This window comes from Struthio camelus, chromosome 7 (genome assembly GCF_040807025.1).
Source record: "Struthio camelus isolate bStrCam1 chromosome 7, bStrCam1.hap1, whole genome shotgun sequence".
Classification (NCBI taxonomy): domain Eukaryota; kingdom Metazoa; phylum Chordata; class Aves; order Struthioniformes; family Struthionidae; genus Struthio; species Struthio camelus.
The window spans coordinates 35,154,309-35,173,039 of record NC_090948.1 but is presented as its reverse complement, the minus strand read 5'-3'; the positions used below and the strand labels follow the sequence as shown (position 1 = coordinate 35,173,039).

Genomic DNA, 18,731 nt, shown 5'->3' with positions numbered 1-18,731 from the left:
ATATTAACATGTAATTAAAGAGCATTAAAGCATTTTCATTTGTAAGGTGTACAGGTACACTGTAGGTAAGTTTCTTTTGGGGGGGGGGGGGGCGGGCACCTGACCAGCACATGAATGAGATGCTGTGGTAGTTTTTTTCTTACTAGAAAATGCTGGTCACAGTGTTCTGGAGATAAGCCTAGCATTAGGCACCTAAATCTACATGTAGTCACTTAAATTAGGGAAGTGAGGTCAGTGGAAGCTGTGGAGTACTCAGCACTTCTGAAAAGCTGGTGTGTAGGTGTCTTAAACGTATGTTTAAGAGCTTTAATCTCTAGTCTTAAATATTGGCCTATTTTTCTACTAGCTTCTGCAGTGTTTTGTCTTTATGCTTGTTATTTTGCTAACCTGGAACCTTGTTATCCTAGCCACATCCTCCATTATTACCTAGTTCACTTATTTAAGTTTTTTTCTATAGGGTGGCTGCTACTGTTCTACATACATTGAGGAGTTAGTCTATGATTGATTTTAAACTACAGTATCTGTGATTTATATCGCATGACAGAGTCACCCTGAGTTTATTGTGTAGGTAGTGGCAAGCATTAGTTAGGATTTGCTTCAGTATATTGTTCAGCTGGACTTTCAGCTCTAGTGGTTTAGAGGCTTCGTCCAGGACAGGGCACGGCAACAGAGCGATACTTGGCACCTTCATATGCTACCCAGATTTATTTCTGTGTACAGACCTTTAGAGGCATTCAGGATTACCTCTGTCACTATATTTTCTTGTCTTCCTCACTACCAACATATGGCCAAATACTGAAATATTACATAGGAAAAGATACGTTCTTGTTGCAGTTTGAAACTGGTACCTGAAAATTTGTAATTAACTGTGATTGTTGCTTCTTTGTGGCTGGATCCTACTATTCTATTCTTGACTCAGATACTGCTTTGTGTAAGACTAGGATATTACGATCCAAATTGCAAATCAACCAGATAGTTTCTGCAGACTGTGAAGAATCATTTAAGATGAGGTTTGATATGTGACTTCAAGTTTACGTGTGTTCTTAATGCTAGTAATTGTAGACAAACAAACAAATGAAAGAAGTATTTAAATGTCTCCTGTTTACTAAGACCAGTTCTTCAGCATACGTTTCCTCATACGTGTAGCTCGGTGTTTAGCTTAAGGTTTAGTGACACTGTGCGATGTTCAGGTAAACTGTCTGGAAAATTGGAAAGGAGGAATGGGCCTGTTGATTGTTGTTCTTAGTTTAGTGAATTCTTAACATGGAAAACGTGAATTGTCATTGGACCAGGACCTGAAATGTAGGTGTCTGGGATATTTGCTTGAGAGTAAAATGCTGTGGGTGTATAGGAATACTGCAGTGAATATAATGCATGCTGTTTTGTCTGGAGTATGTCGCAGAAGGGAATTACAGTAGTAGCCTGGCAATTAAGCCACATAGTGGAGAGAAAGGAAAATGTGGGTTTGAATTTTTTTTGAGGATTGGAAAGTATGGAATGTGGGTGACAAGGGACATCGCCATCACTGCTGCCTCAGTCTGTGCAGATGTGGTAGCACCTCCCTGTAAGAATAATTAAAAGCCTAAGATACAATAAGATATGAGAAGGAGTCGAATGGGAGGAAGGGAAAAATACTTTTTTTTTTTTTTTTTTAAATCTTCTAAGCTTGTGCCCTTCTATGTAAGACTCGGTGAGGGTTATGTCTCCAGCGTGCAAGAATTCACTCTGCGTTAGTATTTGAAAACCGTTGTTTTGTGTGCTTCTGAACTGAAATGCACTCCACTGGTTGCAGGATGTGGATTCTCATATTTTCACTACATAGAAACCCTTAATAAAGCCTTGTCTCTGTGAGGAGGTTTCTCTTTATATCTTTTTAATGTAGATCTACTTTCTGAAGTATAGCTCTGGGGCATTCTGTTCAAATACAAAATGCAAATGGTTCTTCAGTTTGTATGAATTTAATGCCACTTCAGTTTTAACTGAAGTGCTACTTAGTGAGGTCTTGCTACTTAGGGAGTGACTCACTTTAATGTAATGCTTGCTATGGCTGTGCAAGATTTTTCCTGTATCTTGAATAAGTGTAATAGTACTTGCTATATGCTGATTCTCATCATGATTACCATTTTTTAATGCTATTTTTTCCAATCCCACTAGCTGTGTGTAGATCTGAGAGAGAAATACCAATGTTAGTTTGAGGGAGTAACATATGAACTATTATCTGTCTTGGCACCACTGTAAGAGCAGCAGTTGGAACAGACTAATATATAAAATCCAGACTAGCAAAAGCAAAATATCCTTTTACAACTATCTTGAAAAAAACAGAACCCTTATCTTGCAAATACAGAGTTTAACACAAGGATAAAGCTTGTCTTGAGATATACAACATTGAGACTTGGAGACTTCTCAAAGCCTTATTATCTGAATTTCAAGCCTTTAATGAATAGTATTTAGACAAGTTCTTCATGTTATAATGTCAGGAAAAGCCACAGGCTAAATACTGTGCTAAAGGATGATACTGATGTAGTTAGCTGTAAAAATTATAGGATGAATATGTAGATAAGTGGTTTGTGTGTGGAAAAAACAAGTGCTATATCAAAGCAAGCAGATAGGAGTTCTCAAGGCAAGAAATTTTATGGCAAAGATATCTCTATAAAGAAGATATGGCTTTATAAAATAGGAGTGAGATTTAAAATGTACCAAATCGACATGACTGTAAGTTGAGATACAACAAATCTTTAGTAAAGACTGTAGTGGAATCCCTGTATTTTTAATGAGGGAGAAGGGAGGGAAATTCTCAGATGTAAGGAAATGGATGCCATCTTTTTTTTTTTCATCTCAGACTTCTGTGTCTAGCTTTACGTTTTCATGTATCACTGCACAGAAGTAATATTTTTAGATTCACTTATAAACACTGACCTTTGCTAAGAATTGGTATCTTGAATACCACATGCAGCTGTGGCCCTTTACCTCAAGTCTTGTAGATGAATGAGACGATGACCAAAATAGACTACAGCTTCCATGAGAAGAGAAAAATTGGCTAGGAGTCTTCATCTTGAATGAGGCTACTGTTAAGATATGCACCTTTTGCCTTCATGGTATCACCATGTGACAGAAATAGTGAATTTTTGGTATTTAATGATGGATAACTCATACATAATATAAGTAGCTTTCTTCAGTAGTGAGGCTTTTCTCAGAAGTTGATTTTCAGAACCATGTTTGTATGGTCTGTGCGTTTGATATTTTTATAAATAATAGACTTTCTGTGAACTATACTGCTTCTGCTAATGGGAATCTGATTCGTGTCACTGTTTTGTTCCTAAAATGCTTTAAAAAAACCAAACTTCCCTATTTTCTCAAATCTCGCACTTACATGAAGAGTTGAGAAGTTCCTCAGATAATAACTGAATCATTTGGAATGCTTTTTTAAAGATATCCTTCAATAGTATTGTTCTGTTACTTCTGTTTTTCATTTGTACTTGAGGATATGTTGTGTCCAGCTTCAGAATTCCTTTTACTGTAATGGCTGCTATGACTGGTATAATGGGAAATAGTCTTGATAAGGAGAAAACAAATATTTTTTTGAAAAAATAAGCTTTTGACCACACTTCTGCCTTGTGGCTCTTGCAGGTTAGGGTTGCTGACCACAGCTCTGTGCCATGTTCAACTTACTACTTTTTAAATATAAAATCTTAAGTTTGTACTTTAGTAGTTGTAGTAGAGTTGAAGTACTTAGTTTGCTGCTCGAAATAGGCAAAGAAAATAATGATTTTCTTTTTCAAGCTTATTTTAAAGATTTGAAGATGAGAGGACAAATTTAAAAATGCGGTTTATCTAGAGAACTAAAATCTTGAGACGGAGAGACAGCGTATGCATGCATGCGTGCACAACCTGAATACCATATTACTGCCAAATGACTTCTGGTAACTAGCATTTTTTGGGGATATGGATATGGTAAACATAAAGCTTTATGTTTGCATCTATTGTTTAATATGTCATTGATTCAGGTCTAATGTTCTCTTTCTTCTTCTCAGATTCAAGCACCCTGTAAGGACCAATGCACCCAATAGCTCATGGAAGAAAAAAATCAAATCAGGACGTCCTTGGTTTCCAGGCTACCGAAGTATGGAACAAAAACTTTAGGAAGTGTCTTGCAACCTATGCCAAATGGGACAACTGTTAGTTTATCAGGGAATAATGGTGACAAAAATGTCGGCAAGCACAATGGCACTGTTCGCATGTCTTCCTTTTCTTTCAACTGGAGAAAATCAAATAAATATCAGCTTTGTGATCAAAATGGGAGAGAGTCTAACTCCAACCCTAACTGTAATGAAAAACTAATTGATTCTGAGAAGTATTCCCAGTCTCAAGGAGCATTGGGTAAGGATATGCTCAGGGTGGGTTTGAACAGCACTGCTTCAGTTGCATCAAAAACAGCAAAGCGAACCAATATGTTTGTATCTTCTACTGAGGAATTGAACCCAAAGTCTTTGCCTGGACTCTCTAGTTCAGCAAAATTTGCCAAAGGTACTCTGTCAGGCAGGACCTCATATTCTGGACTCAGTGCTCCAAAATCACATTTAAATGGATTTTATGGAAATAGGCCAATGGTAGGTTTGCAGAGATCTAGAGCTAATTCCAGTGCCGCAAGGACAAGTTCAAGAGAAAGCTTGGCACAATCTACAGACAATAGTAAGACTTTTTCCTGTGAAAAAATGGTAAGATCTCAAAGTTTTTCACATTCCATTCCTAATTCTTTCCTTCCCACTGCATCTTTAACCAGGTCACATTCCTTTAATAAAGCTGTGGATCTTACAAAGCCTTATCAAAGTCAAAATCTAGCTGTTAGGACATCTCAGAGGCCAACTCTATTGTCAAGAAATGCACGGCAGTTGGATGTACCCAATGGAAATGAACCCATGAAATACGGGTTTACCAGGCCCTATACTGGTATATCGGCTCCTTGTTCAAAGAAGACCCCGCTCTCAAATGGATCTGGGTCAGCACCTTCTTTTGGGTACAGGTTAAGCCGACCTTCTTTGCTGAAGCCTACTAGACAGCGATTTGCTGGAAATATCATTGTGGATGACTGCAAAAGTACAACTCCTAGTACATGCATAGTGGAGAACTCTGAAATTTCAACGAATATTAATAGAGTAATTGAGAATAATAGCATTATAGAGAGCGGTACTCAAAGAATAGAATCTGGCGAGGGTCTCCGTGAGAGCACAGGAAAGCATGGGTCAAAAGTCATGTGTATGAGTGATGATGGAGATGAAATATCTATATCTTCCTTGTCATCTTCTGAAAAAAATGACTTGAGTGAAGATTTCAGTGATGATTTTATAGATCTGGAAGACCCAAATAGAACAATACAGACACAGCAGAAGGAGGGCAGTATTCAAGAACTGGAGCGTGGAAACACAGCACCGATAGAGCCATTCACTTCTCTCAAGGAAAGTGGAGGATCCCGCTGTAACGCTGATGCCTGGCTTGATATACATGTGTCTGGTAAATGCTTTGTTATGTTCTGTTTGGACCCTTAGATACTAAATCAAGATTCTGTAATTGTAATTATTTTATATAACTTCCCATTGTTTGTGGGTTGTTTTAGAATAGAACTTGGTTCTAGGCTGGTCCGTTTAGCTTACAGTGCTTTTTCTGCATGATAGTTGTTGTCTTTCTCAAGCATGATTTAGAAGAGCTCCTTTTCTTTGGGGTCGGAGTGAATGGTTCCTCCTCTAACCACACTTGTGGTTGGCTTATGGAATTCCTCTTATCTTTGCTTTGTCATCCCTTTCTTTGGAATGATGATAGTCTCTGAAGAATTCTATTTTTTTTTCCCTCTCTTGGCAGCGAGCATCTGCAACTACTTCTAAGCAGTGGGAATAAGTGTAGGGTTTCTAATTAAATCAGTTAAATTGTAAGTTGCAATGTCACTGATGTTTTTCTAGGGGCATGCTTTATTAACTCCTTGAAAGTTGGAAGAAGAAATGGAGGAAATTTTCTTAAAAACTGCAGTTTTCAAGTGTCTGGGTTTTTTGTGGTACACACTTGCTTTTTCTCAGAGATACTACTGTTCAGGCAGTTGAAAGATTGGATCCAAAGCATCCACTTTTGGACCCACCTTCTAATGTATTTTAAAGGATAATGAATTATAGAAACTACCTTTCATGATGGATGAACGCAGCATAAAAGATTAGCGAAGGCTGGAAGGGATGCTTAGTTGTTACAACCAATGCAACTTGAGCTTTTTTTCTTCCTAGGATGAGCATTAACGCTACGATAGAATGCTTTCAAATGTTTCTGTTATAACACAGCTTCGGATCCTTTAGCATGCCAATAATATACATACTAATTTTTATTTTGGAATATTGAATTGTTTCTGGAATCTTGACTGTTCCTGTTTTCTTTAAACAGTGGATGACAACAGTGAAAGCACAAAGCATACTACCGAGAACATGATTTCTCCAGACATGAATTACAGAGCTGGCTCCTCTTTTGAGCTTTCTCCATCTGATAGTTCTGATGGCACATACATGTGGGACGAGGAAGGGTTGGAACCTATCGGAAGTGTTCATCCGTGTGGAAGTTACGAGTCTTCAGAAATGAACAGCATTGTATGTATTTATATATATAACCTGTATATTTATAGTTATTTGAGTTTATTGCTTATTAAGTATATTTTAAAAGTAGAGTTAATTTATTTCATACTTGATAATTGTTTCCTCTTTTTTCTGTAGTTGATAGCTTTTTGAAATTTGTCCTTGCTTAGGAACTTCTATTTCTGGGCAGGTGGCCTTGAAATATGTTGATTTACCTACATTTTTCCTTATTCTAAAGCTGTGATAAAATAATTCCTTCTTTCTGCAATCTCTTTCTAGTACTCGAAAAGAAAAAAAGGAATTACTTGTAACAAATTAAATGTTAAGTATCTCCCATCAGTCTTTAAACCTGGGAGTGAAAAACCTAAGAAAATAGCCTGCACCTATCTGACTCTTTTCCATCTCCTCGTTTCTAGTCTGTATCTAGACAGGACCCTGTGAACCTAAATATTATTTGACTTGTCACAGTTGGTTCAAACGTAGAATCTCAGTTTGTTCAAGTATAGAATCTTTAAGGTAGGTACCTAACTCTGGCTTATCAAATGGGCAGGACTCTCTGTCTTTAGTGTGTCAGGAATGTGGTATGCAAGATACATAGCAATCTCTTCCTTGTGGCTAAGCTCATAACTAATCTACAGCAGACACCATTCAGTCTAGAGTGGATGGAGACTAGCTGCAGTGCTCTGATCCTCCAGCTGAGGTCAGGTAGCCAGCCTCAGCATTCCTGTTGGCTTGAGAAAATCTTGTCCATCTGTCCTTCCTCCCTATTTACAGAAATACTTATTAAATAACTCTGATTTTAATAATGTGAAAATAACCGTTCAGAATTTCTAACAAAAAGAATTAGGTACGATTGATCAATGTCTCATGCTTCATATTTTTCAGGCGTGTTAGATTTCATGTCACTACTGCCAGTACCTTTAATGGAGGTGTTATCCAACCAGAATAGGGTTTGTGGGCCCTACTCAATAAAAATGGAATAAGTTGTAATTTTATTAGGGCTTTCTATTCTAGCCCAAGAGCAGAAGAGCAGACGTCTCCTGAAATTTCCCCTGAATGTCCGCTGCATGTAACAACAGGCAGTTTACCTATTGATACCATGTTATTTGTCCCAACCCGTATCAATATGGAACAACAATTCCTTCACTTTTCGGGAGAATGAATAAAGCAGGGTAAGAAGACAAGACGTGACGAGGCATTCTTGTTCACTTCTTCTGTAAGCGCGCTATAAAGATGTGTGATGAAATAGTGTTGGGACTACTAGCAGGCAATTTTTTTTTCCACAGAAACCAGCGATTCCATATTTTTTTTCCTGGGATTATTCTTTGGTATTATGAGATGTGATTTCTAGACGAATTCCTAATTTATTTTTCAGCTGCCTATGGTACTGTTCACTTTCTGTCTTAAATTATGATGTAGTGCTTAAAGAGGGTTTAGAATCAGTTTCCAGCTTCTCATGGTGATTGTGGCCAACTTGGAAAAGCATTTTGAGATTTTTCCAAAAATGAACTGTGGAGCTTCGTTAATGTATATGGGGGGAGGGGAGGTATTTACGAAGGGCACTGCAGAAACCAACACCCTTCTCCCCTGAGACATAAATGCACACACCAGAAAGTAACTGAAGTTTTTAAACTTTGTCCTTGATGAATATTCAATAGACATTTTTGCGATATTCAGTGCAATTTATCAAACAGAAATGAAAGACTCATGCTTTTGGACTATTTATCTAGTCTTTTGATTCATGTGACCTCCACGCATTAATTTGCACATGTTTATGAATTGACAGTCAATTTTAGATCTTCTGATTGATAGAAGCTCTTGTAAGTCCCATGGAGCAGAGACACATTAGAAGCTTTTGATATGTTCTTGTTCCCTCTGGTGCATTTCTTCCTTTATGATAAGTGAATTGGTTTTAGAGAGGACTTAAAAATGGAAGAATAAGTTCCTTAGATTTGGAGTCAGAGGAGAAAGAATGAGGTTGTAAGTAAGACTGATGGTTGAGTCTAGAAAGTCACGTCGTTGGGTTTTTTCCACATTTTGGTTTTTATCTTATTAGTGCTGTTCCAGTATTACAGTGCTTAATGTGTTGTGATTTTTCATCTTAAATGCAAGAAATAGCAATAATGCATCTTTTATTTTTACAGTGCAGAAATATCAGTTTTCAGTCAACTCAGCTTTGGAGGAAAATTGTAGCTTTGAAATATCTGCTGAATTGCCTGTTAGTAGTCATTATTTGTTTCCTGTTCTTGCTTTTATTGTATAAAGCATAATATATTTGATTTCTTTGCCCAAAGATTAAACACAAATTATTTTTAGTCTGAAGATGCAGAAGAATTTCTGCTGCAATTTTTCATTATTCCTGAAGAATTGTGCTCTTGGGTAGATTAATGTAAGCTTTCATTTCATGTTTCTCTTCCCAGGAGGTGGTGAATATAAAGGCAAGTGGAAAAACAATTGAATTGAAGATTTTGAGAATGGTTATTGTGATTAGTTAGCACATCAGATGTTTTGACTGTTGGGAGGTAAATGGCCAAATTACACTGATTTCTGTCCTCTGGTGTGGTGGGGGCAAAGGCAGTTAATATCTATGTGTCAAGATCCAGTGGATAAGAGTCATACTTAAGAATTTTGGGTGCTGGAGCTGATGCCAGTCTGAATGGCCCTTGGAATTACTGTTTCCAGGGAAATCTCCAAAGCACATAGTTCTGGAGTTCCCTGCCATCAGGTGGGTGGGTGTGAGAAGCTGTGAGAGCCTTGGTGACATATGGGCTGCCAGCAGTGGGGCTGAGTTGTTGGTTATTAGGTGGTGAACAATCTAGTTAGTATTATTTAGGGAAGAATTCACCTTTTCCTTATTTCCATCCTGCTGTTATCTGGTTTGTTTTGTAGGTCGTATCAGCCTTAGCATCAACGTTAAGTGCTTTTCCTGAACTTTTCTGTGATAGACAACAGTACAGCTACTGTTGGGTCCTCTGAGATAAGACGTGGCTTGACCATCTTTGAGGCAGATTTTGCTGAGCGTATTTTAACTAGGCTTCAGGAATGACAGCAAGAATGAGGAGCAGAGTGGAAAGACAACAGGAGGAGCTTGTTGGCTACTGAATCATTTTTGTTGCTTTTTTGGGAGGAGAAAAGAAGAGAAGGTTTTTCTAGACTCAGTTGAGTGTGGTTTTAAGGTCACAAGAAAAATACACTTGTTTTCTTTTGGGACATCTCCTCTATTCTTCACTAAGTGAATCGACAGTTACAGAGGAAAATGTGCAGCCCAGTGGAACAGGTTTGACAGTTACCCAAATCTAAATAACCTTTCATAAGACAATGTGATGGATACTTACAGCTAAGTAGGGTATCCTTTCTTCTGAAAGCTTGTCTGGATGAAGATGGTTGTATTCTCCAATTCTGTAACAGAAAATGATTTCCTTCCCTATTCCCACTTTTGTATTTTCACTTCCAATTTTCAAGGCAACCAATCAATTGGTTAATGTTCTAAGAAGTAGTATCCCTTTCAGGTTGTTAATTGATTGGTTCATTAGCTTCTCTTGTACTCTTTTCAGCTGTTAGTTTTTGCTACTTAGCACCAGATCACTGATGCTCAGCTCTGTGCAAGAGAGCTGTTGCCTAGCAGACCAGTTTAGGTGGCTCTGTAAGTTAGTCTCATAGACAATATTTGTCTACATGTGTTCTCACCTGTGTTCAGCTGTACTGTTTGCTCATGTCCTGTATTTCAGCTACCTCCTTCAACACCACCTAGCTGCTTTACTGTTTGATGGGGGAAAGCTGCTCAGCAATGTAAGGTACAATTTTTGTTGCTATTTTTCTTTATGGACTCTCATCCATGCTGTTCCTGGTTAGCTTTGGGGTAGGGACCAAGTTAAGGGTTCCAATTGAAGTGGCTCTTCATTCCACTGCCTCTGAATGAGTAGCTTTAGATTATAGTTATTTAAAAGCAAAGGAAAAAGCCTTGCAAACAACATTTTAAATAGACTATAAAAAGGAAAAAAACCTAATATGGACCTACGTAGAAGCTGTGTCTCTAGATTTGAATTGTGCTTACAGTTATAATGCAATTGTCTTTAGTGTAAAAACAAAATGAACAACCCCCCCTAAAGCCTTACAGTTTACAGAAGTAGAACAGAGGCCACTGTTTTTAGGAGTCCTTGGTTCCTAAAAATGAATTCTGTTTGTTTTTTTTTTTGCTGGGGGTGGGGGGAGGAGGTGGAGAGGGAATATTTTTTGTGTTTATTCATTTAGCAGCTGGTGAGATTTAGCATTCTCTCAATAGAGTCTGGTAGCTGCGCATCACTAAGACTGAATGTTGGATTTCCACAGTGACCTTGGAAATAGCTGCGTAACTGAAGTTTCATTTGACTTCACAGAATGCAGTAAACAAGGTTTTTTGTTTTTTGTCCCCCCCCCCAATTCCTGGAATGAGAACTTGTACTGAAACTATCAGTATGCCGTAGATATTTCAGGCTTTTTCCCCCAGATGGTCTAGTCTTAGTATATCAATGTTGCTAAACTTTTGTTTTCATTTATTTTGTCTGGAAATACTAGTCACGGTACATGTAATCAATATAGCCTAACACATACTGCTTAACTGGACTCTCATCGCTCTTCTGCTTAACAGATAATAAAGCAGTTTTGCTGTAGGAAGGTTTGTCGGAGCTGTTTTCTCTTATCCATTTTAGCAAGTAGACACATGGGAAGCACAGGCTTTGATTATGTATTTGTTCAGAGTAAAGCTTTAATGCTTTTTTTTTTTTTGAAGTCAAGCCCTTATTTACATTGAAAATATGATAGATAATACAGCTATCCTTGTTTGGATTATTTTGAGATAGGTACTTTTTTAAAGACACTAGAATATTGTAGTGCGTAACAGTCAACAAGATACAAACATTCAAGCCGAAGATCTTCAACTAGCTTTGGCTTCTTTCTTTAATATTCTCTAGAGAATAAGAGTTGTTTTAAAAGCAATTTCTTTTGGGCTAATAGGTTGGTTTAGAGAGGGAGCTTTTATGAATGTTCTTCATATTATTGGGTCATATCGAGACCTGCCTGAGGAAAAGACAAAAAAGCCCTTTATTAATATGGGCCCTAGTAACAATATTCATATTTCTGCTGTTTTAATTTTAGCTAGAATAAATAAAGCTATTTTTCTGAGTATATGCAGAGTGAACAATTAATTATAAGGTTATAGGATTATGGGACAATAATTGAAATGCTTCTTGAAGAGGCAGATGGGTTTTTATCTGCTTTGCTTAGAATTTAATTGCTCGAGGGATGAAATCCTGATCTCAATGAAGTGAATGTATGTTTTGTCATTTATTGACATGTGGCCAGGATTTCAGCCACAAAGTCTGAAATTGTTACATTTTTTCCTCTATTCTCTAGGATATTTTTGAAATCTCATGAGATTTTTTTTTTTTTGGTTGTATTTTTCCCTTTGTGGTTGAACCTTGGGGAAGATAGATTTTGAATTAGCTTTTGAGGCTGGGCAGAACACTTTCCAGTTTTAGAAGTTTAAGCACTTGCGCTGAATTATGCTGGTAAAATTTAAATTTATCCCCTTATTAGAGAAAAAGAAGCTAAACTTGCTGAAATAGCAACTTAGTCTGTTCCTCATGATTCTCTTACAGTAATGTAGTTATTTACAAGTAGTTTAGTATTAATTACTTTTTAAAAAAAAATAATTTCCTTCTCAGAATGACTTTGTAGTAAGCTTTAAATTACCACCTTGACTTTTCAAATGACAGCAGTTTGGTATAAGAATTTGCATTTCATCTGCTGGGTTTTTTTGGCGTTCTTGCCCAATCTCAGCCAGAGGAAAAAGAAAGGTATTTCATGCTTGAGAGCAGAATTGTGTGTTATGGAAAACTAGTCAAGTGAAAGGACAATTTTAAGTTGAATGCGTCTAATACTTTTACTTCTCCAGAGTGAAGTGTTCTAGATACTGTCATCCACACATCTTCCTTTCTTTAGTCATACGTTCTCCTCAGCGTATTAATACCAAAGCCATAGTTCTTGTTCCGTGAGGAAGTGGATTTTGAAAATCCGTTTGGGACTATTTTGTCACAGCTGTAATACAAACAGAGGTAAAAATAAGCTTAATATAGTGTTCACATCTGGACAAAAACAGCTATTCGATGTATAAGGATTTTTTTAAAGAAAGTCGTATTTTGATGGCTTTAATGAATGAACTCCTTGGATTTCACCATGTGAGGTATTCTAACACTGAAATCAAATAGAATATGACATCTCTTCATCAGTGTTTTCTCTTGCTGGAGCTATGAAATACTATTATGAAGGGGCTGAATTTGTTTTGGAAACAGTGTGAATTTGCAGTGTTAACTCCAAAGAGACAAATGTTGAATCTCTGTACTGTGCTGGAAGCACTATAGAATATGTTTGGTCACATTTTTGGCAGAAAATCTTTCTGAATTAAAAGCGGCGTTTACAGACTTGAACACAATTTAGGTAGTTGCAATAGTATACTTCAAATGCAAAATGATTTCATTCTTATGAAATATTTCATCAGAAGCAGTAGTTGGTTTATCGAGCCATTCGGTGTGGAGTATTCAGAAGGTCTCGTGGAGCTTCATTTTAATTTAAGAGGTTCCAGTGGGGGGAAGCAGCAGTTTTTGTCTAATGAGCTAACTGAAATTTAGGGTTTTTTTTTTCCTCTCTGCTTTTCATGTCGCACGTGAAAAATGCCTAAAATTTTAAGAAGCTGAAGGTAAATTTGAAAGAAAACTTTCAGAAAAACTACTTTGAAATAAAAACTGTGTTTTTGTAGGAAAGAATATATACTTAATTTTATTATTGACCCAAAGACACTTGAGTGTTTTTAGAGTTGCGTGACATCTTTATGTAAGCCATCACTGAAATCTCTAGATTTCCAGCATCTGAGGCTTTTTCCTCTGTTCTTGTGTTTGCATTTCTGTATGCAAGTTGGTATCAGAGTCCTCTGTTAGTGGAGACTTTCCAGTTGAGAAAGACTTGCACACCCATCAGTTCGGTATCATTTTTTTTTCCCAGAGAGAGAATCAGCCAAACGTTTTTATTCACTGGTAGATCAAACGTCTTTGTGGTTAGTATGTAAAATAGCTAAGTAATCTATGCTTTTGATGCTTTGACTAGAGAGAACCCCAATTCCTCATCTTCTAGACTTCTTGAGCTTGAGTGAGTCTCATGGAATCTGTGTCTATTTGTCTGTCTTTAGAAGGATGGATGAATTAAAAATGAATAATTGTACTTGATGTTATCATCAATACGTCTTACATTGTTGATACATTTGTACTTCATTACTCAAATTTAGATTGATCAAGAGGAAGGATTTCTTATGACTTATTCCCAGCCTATTGCAGCTCTAATTTAGGCAGTAGAAAAATGCTGACATGACTCCTTCCCAGACCCCTTTCTGTGTCTTTCCAGCAAATACGACGCATTTCTTCAAAGCACATCTTCATTTTTTTGCGTTTAATGAATTTTTCATTTTTTTTACATTTTACATTTAACAAAAGCCTCTCTGGGCTTTTGCTCTGGTTGGCAGGAGTGCAGCTGAGCTAGTTTTCTCTCCATTTTAGTGGAAGGAAACAACAGGTAGAGTTAGAACATCTGCATGCCAAAAGCAAATGCTATGGTATTTTGTTACTTTCCATAGATATTACTAATGTTGTTCATTGAACAAGTTATTGGATTTGATTTTATCATATAAATAAAAAATTTACAAAGTCAATTAAATTTGAGTTCATTTCAGTATAGTGTTTCCTGATCTTCTCCCTCAAGACAGCATATACTGTCACCATTCTTCAAAGAATGAATACGTTTTTGTGTTTGAGCGTATAGAAGTTGTTTCAGTCTTACTGAAGCAACACTGCTTTCGTGAATTGCTTTATTTCATAAAACTGATTTTCATTGGCAATTCAGTTCTTTATCCAGACTGTACCTAAAATTTTCTAAAAGAGATTAAAATCTCTCTTTCCAAAATCTTAGCACGATTCAGCAAAGAACAATAAAGATCTTTCTCCAAACAGAGGTCAAGGTTTAAAAAGAAATGGAAGGAAACATTTTACCTGGCATTTTTTTTGCAGTCTGTATTCATATGAATGGTTTTGATTGTATTCTCCTTTGTTAGAGTGCATATCTTTCCTTAGAGTGTTTCCTAAATTATAATATCCTTTATGTAGTCTTTTGACTAGCAAATGCCGTAAATTAATAGCGAGAATTTGCGTTGTGTCCTCCTATGGCACTTACTCAGAGGAGTCTGGGTGCCTCAGCTGTGTATTTCTTTAAAGAGAGTCTAATTTTTGTTCTGTGCCTGAAATGTAAAAACGTTTACTGTCAGTATCAAAATTCTTTCACCTCAATCAGTGCCATCTCTGAGCTGAAATCTTTACATTAATAAAAATAAGCTTTCAATTTTGTGTTTGTACTTTTTAAATTTGTTTTTTGCTAGCGGAGTTGGTGTAGCAAGGACTAATTGCAGACTTGGACACTTCTGCTACAGGAATCTAGATGCCCTGTACTTCAGTACAGGAGTGAGGTTGAAAGGAAGGAGAAGGCATTAGTGTTTCAGTGTGACGTTATTTAACTAAGTATAATGGCTTTAACCTTTTGGTGAATTTGATCATAGCTATGTTAGACTAGCTTTGGTTTTGAAGTAGCTGCACAACAACTGAAGATGCTGCACAACATCTGTGAGTCCCCCCCCGCCCAACAATTTAGTTTTTCTTGCTGCTGCCAAGTTTATCTGACCACTGTTGTGGCATAACTTGACCACAGAGGAAGAAATTGGGCAATCTCACCCTGTAGTTATGATTTGTTTTGTGACTACGTGTTAGAATTTATTAGCACGTCAGAATAATGTGGCACTGTGGGAATGCAGTGCCAGCGTAGGAGGAGGAAAATGTATCTGCCTATTACCTAGAAGGTATTCAAACACACGAATGATAAAATGCACTTTAGAAATCATCTGAGACAGACATGTAGATCAGTATAGGCAGTGACTGAGATTTGCAGTGGCACATCTGTCTAGTTGGATGCAATCTTATTGTCAGAAACAATGAAATATCTGTGAACGTATTGGGAAGCGACTCGGAGCAATCCCAGAAGGGGTCAGAGACTTTGCAATTTCTGTTATTCCTCTTTCCACAATTCCCTCTGTGGTCTGTATACTGGAGACAGTTTTTATGGGCAGAACAGTATTGCACATACCATCACTAACGTGGAAAGACAGTTTGGAGTTTTGTATTTTCTGCTGCTGCTCGGAATTTTCACTTATTCCATTCAGCACCAAAGGGATCCCGTCCTGCGTGACAGACTGGATAATGCCTTGGCTCTTCACACTGCGGTACCTGAAAGCAAGTCTTTTGGGTTTCTAGGTCAAGATTTTTCTTGGCAACAGACATCGGAGTAGCCCAGGAAGTCTTTTTTGTGAGATTTTAGCTTTTACTGATGTGTTTGAGATAATGGCAAACATCAGGTGAACGCTGATGTGAACGCAGGTGAGTGTGTGATGTGAAAGGATTTCTTGGAAACGCATTAGCTTGATAAGCTGTTTTTGCTTAGAATGCCCTTGAGGAAGAGCTGTGGCAGTTGTCTTGCTCTGTTTGTGAAGTGGTTCAAAATTCCCTTTTCCTGTTTCGAAATAGAGTGATTCCAGGATTGGAGTCTAGTACACATGTAAACCGGAAAAGGCTTTTTTCCGATGGCAGATGTCTGTGTGCCGCTTATCTGAAGGTAATGTTGGCAACCTCCATTGAAGCTAATACGGTCATGTCCGAGTTCCGTGTTCTTTTGTCGCAGAATCTCGTGTTGCAGAAGCTGAAAAAAATGAAGCTGAGGGTTCAACTGAAGAATTGTACTGTTCTAATTTCATCGCTCTCATTAGAGTGATACAATTGCCTGCATTTTTCCCAATATAACAGTATAGAAACTTCTGGCATTGGTTTTTCACATCCTCAGGCCTAAAAATTTATATTTGGAAAATGAATTCTCTGTTTGCTTGGAGAAGAGTTGAAGGTCAGACTTTCTCACTTCAAAGGCTAGTTCAGTGTCACCTTTTTGCATTTAGCCTCCATTGTGAACAGACAACCTGGACGTGTTTGTTTAGGATGAGAGCCTCCTTGATAAACGTGTCCACAGTTACTGCTTTGACTACTGTTTACTGTTTGTAAAATTCAGTCCATAATTATTACTTGTCTTGATACTGAATTCAGAGCGCATGCTAGTTTCAGTATGTTTAGTTAGCAATGTTCCTTGATCGCTCTTTCACAAGAGTTTGCTGACAGCCAGTTTTCTGCTCATGGCATTGATAGGAAATGACTTTGTGACTTTGGAGGTGTCGTCTTCGTATTGACAGTAGCAACTCTCTACTCTCCCTCCACCACTGCAGCCTGCAACTGTTAGAGCTTAACTGTGGGAGGTAGTGAGACGCTGAGTTACTGAATGAGATGGCTTTTCTGTCTTGTGTGATGTGCGTGTCCCCACTGTCAAGTGTTATTAAGGGGTTATATGATGGTGTTACTGGGCACAATTCTCTTGTGGTGTTGCTTTGGAACGCTGACATTTTGTGAACAAGCTTTTATGGCAAATTACCTTTTCTCCTTTGGGATGGGGAAGCGTATATGCCTTTCTGAGCAGTTTGATTCAGAACTGACACAGTAAATCTTCTCATGCTGTTATGGTCAGTAAAATCAAGCGAGGCAACCTCACTTGTACTCCCATGTTTCACTGTGGTAGCCATTAATGACAGTTTTGAATGTATAAGGTGCAGAGAGAGCAGCAGAGGATATATTGTTCCATAAAACTTTGAAATAATTACTGGTAGCAATTAGCACCTCTTGTATTTTATAAGCTTGTAAGTGAGATGTCCAGCATTAGTTGGTAACTCTACATACCCAATGTTATATTTTAATGTGAATTTATTCCTTTTCAATTTTTTCTTTATATAAACAAGTGGCATGATTTTTCTGTAACGAAAAATACTTATAATTACTGTAGCGTACTTCATGTAGCTCTGTATTGCTGAATTTTTAAAAACATCATGCATTGTTTTCCTTACACCTAGCAAGTCTTGAAACCATATTAAGCAGGATCCAAAGAGAAGAGTGGACTCTTAAACTTCTTGGAGTAGTTTTTTAAAGTTATCAGCATAAACAAGGAAAGCAGTTTTTTTAGAATATGTAAGATAAGACGTATTAATATCTAACTGGGCTTTTGAATGTTTTATAGATGATTTGGTTTAAAAACCCTAGACACCCTCTCACTTTTCTTTTTTTCCTTTTTACCCAAACTTTTGTTGCTATATTAAGTTATAGGAATGCTAGAGTTGACTTCCCTCTATAGTTGCTATAGATCAGAAATTTAGGGCAGAGGAAGTGGCTTATACAGTTTTAGGGGCAGTTGTTTTTTGTATGACTCACTGATTTCTTCACTGTGGATGAAATGTATACATGCAGTTTCAGTTTTACTGTCTCCACAGTTCTAAATATGGGATGTGTTTTAACTCAATAGGAAGTCTTATTTATTTATTTTTAAGAACACTTAATATAGCATTCAGGTCATATTGATGTTCAGCTGCAGAGCACCCACTTCTGACTCTAATTGTCGTGCTCCTTGAGACTGGAAATGTAACAAAGGGCCAATTTTTCCACGCTTAAGGTAAACAGCATTTCAGCCTTTTTGTGCACCTGGTTCATTCACACTACTGAAATATGTCAGGGTAATGCAGTGAGTTGATATTTTTGCAACTGTGCTATTAAGTGATAGGACACTTGCTATGTTGATAGCAGTTCATCTAAAGATAGATTGGACAAAACAGAATTAATAGAAAATAGCTAGGAGATATATTTGTGTGCGCGCAAGGGGGGGTAATTAGAAACAAATGTATTAAGCTGCGTGTATAAGAACTGAGCACACTAATGCTCTGTAACAAGTCCTGTTCAGATTAGACTAAAATCTAACTAGTAAATAATAATATTTAATAATTATAATAATAATTATAATTAAAACTTACTATGTAGAAGAAGCTTGACTGAGTTCCTGGTAGCACCCCTGCACATAGTTTTTTTTTCCAAATTTTGAGGTTATGGTTTTATTCCATTCTCAGCTTGGAGTTACTTGAAGCTG

General features: G+C 37.2%; 1 protein-coding gene across 8 annotated transcripts in view; it reads left to right on the top strand.

Annotated features, from left to right (window-relative positions):
* Positions 1-18,731, top strand: part of CCSER2 (coiled-coil serine rich protein 2) — an 83,935-nt gene that overhangs the window by 13,345 nt on the left and 51,859 nt on the right. For all 8 annotated transcript variants that reach the window (XM_068950720.1, XM_068950718.1, XM_068950722.1 and 5 more), the window contains 2 exons: positions 4,032-5,508; positions 6,418-6,617. In XM_068950720.1, the coding sequence (XP_068806821.1) occupies positions 4,071-5,508; positions 6,418-6,617 (1,638 nt within the window). In that variant the 5' untranslated portion in view covers positions 4,032-4,070. The remainder of the gene's footprint in view (positions 1-4,031; positions 5,509-6,417; positions 6,618-18,731) is intronic.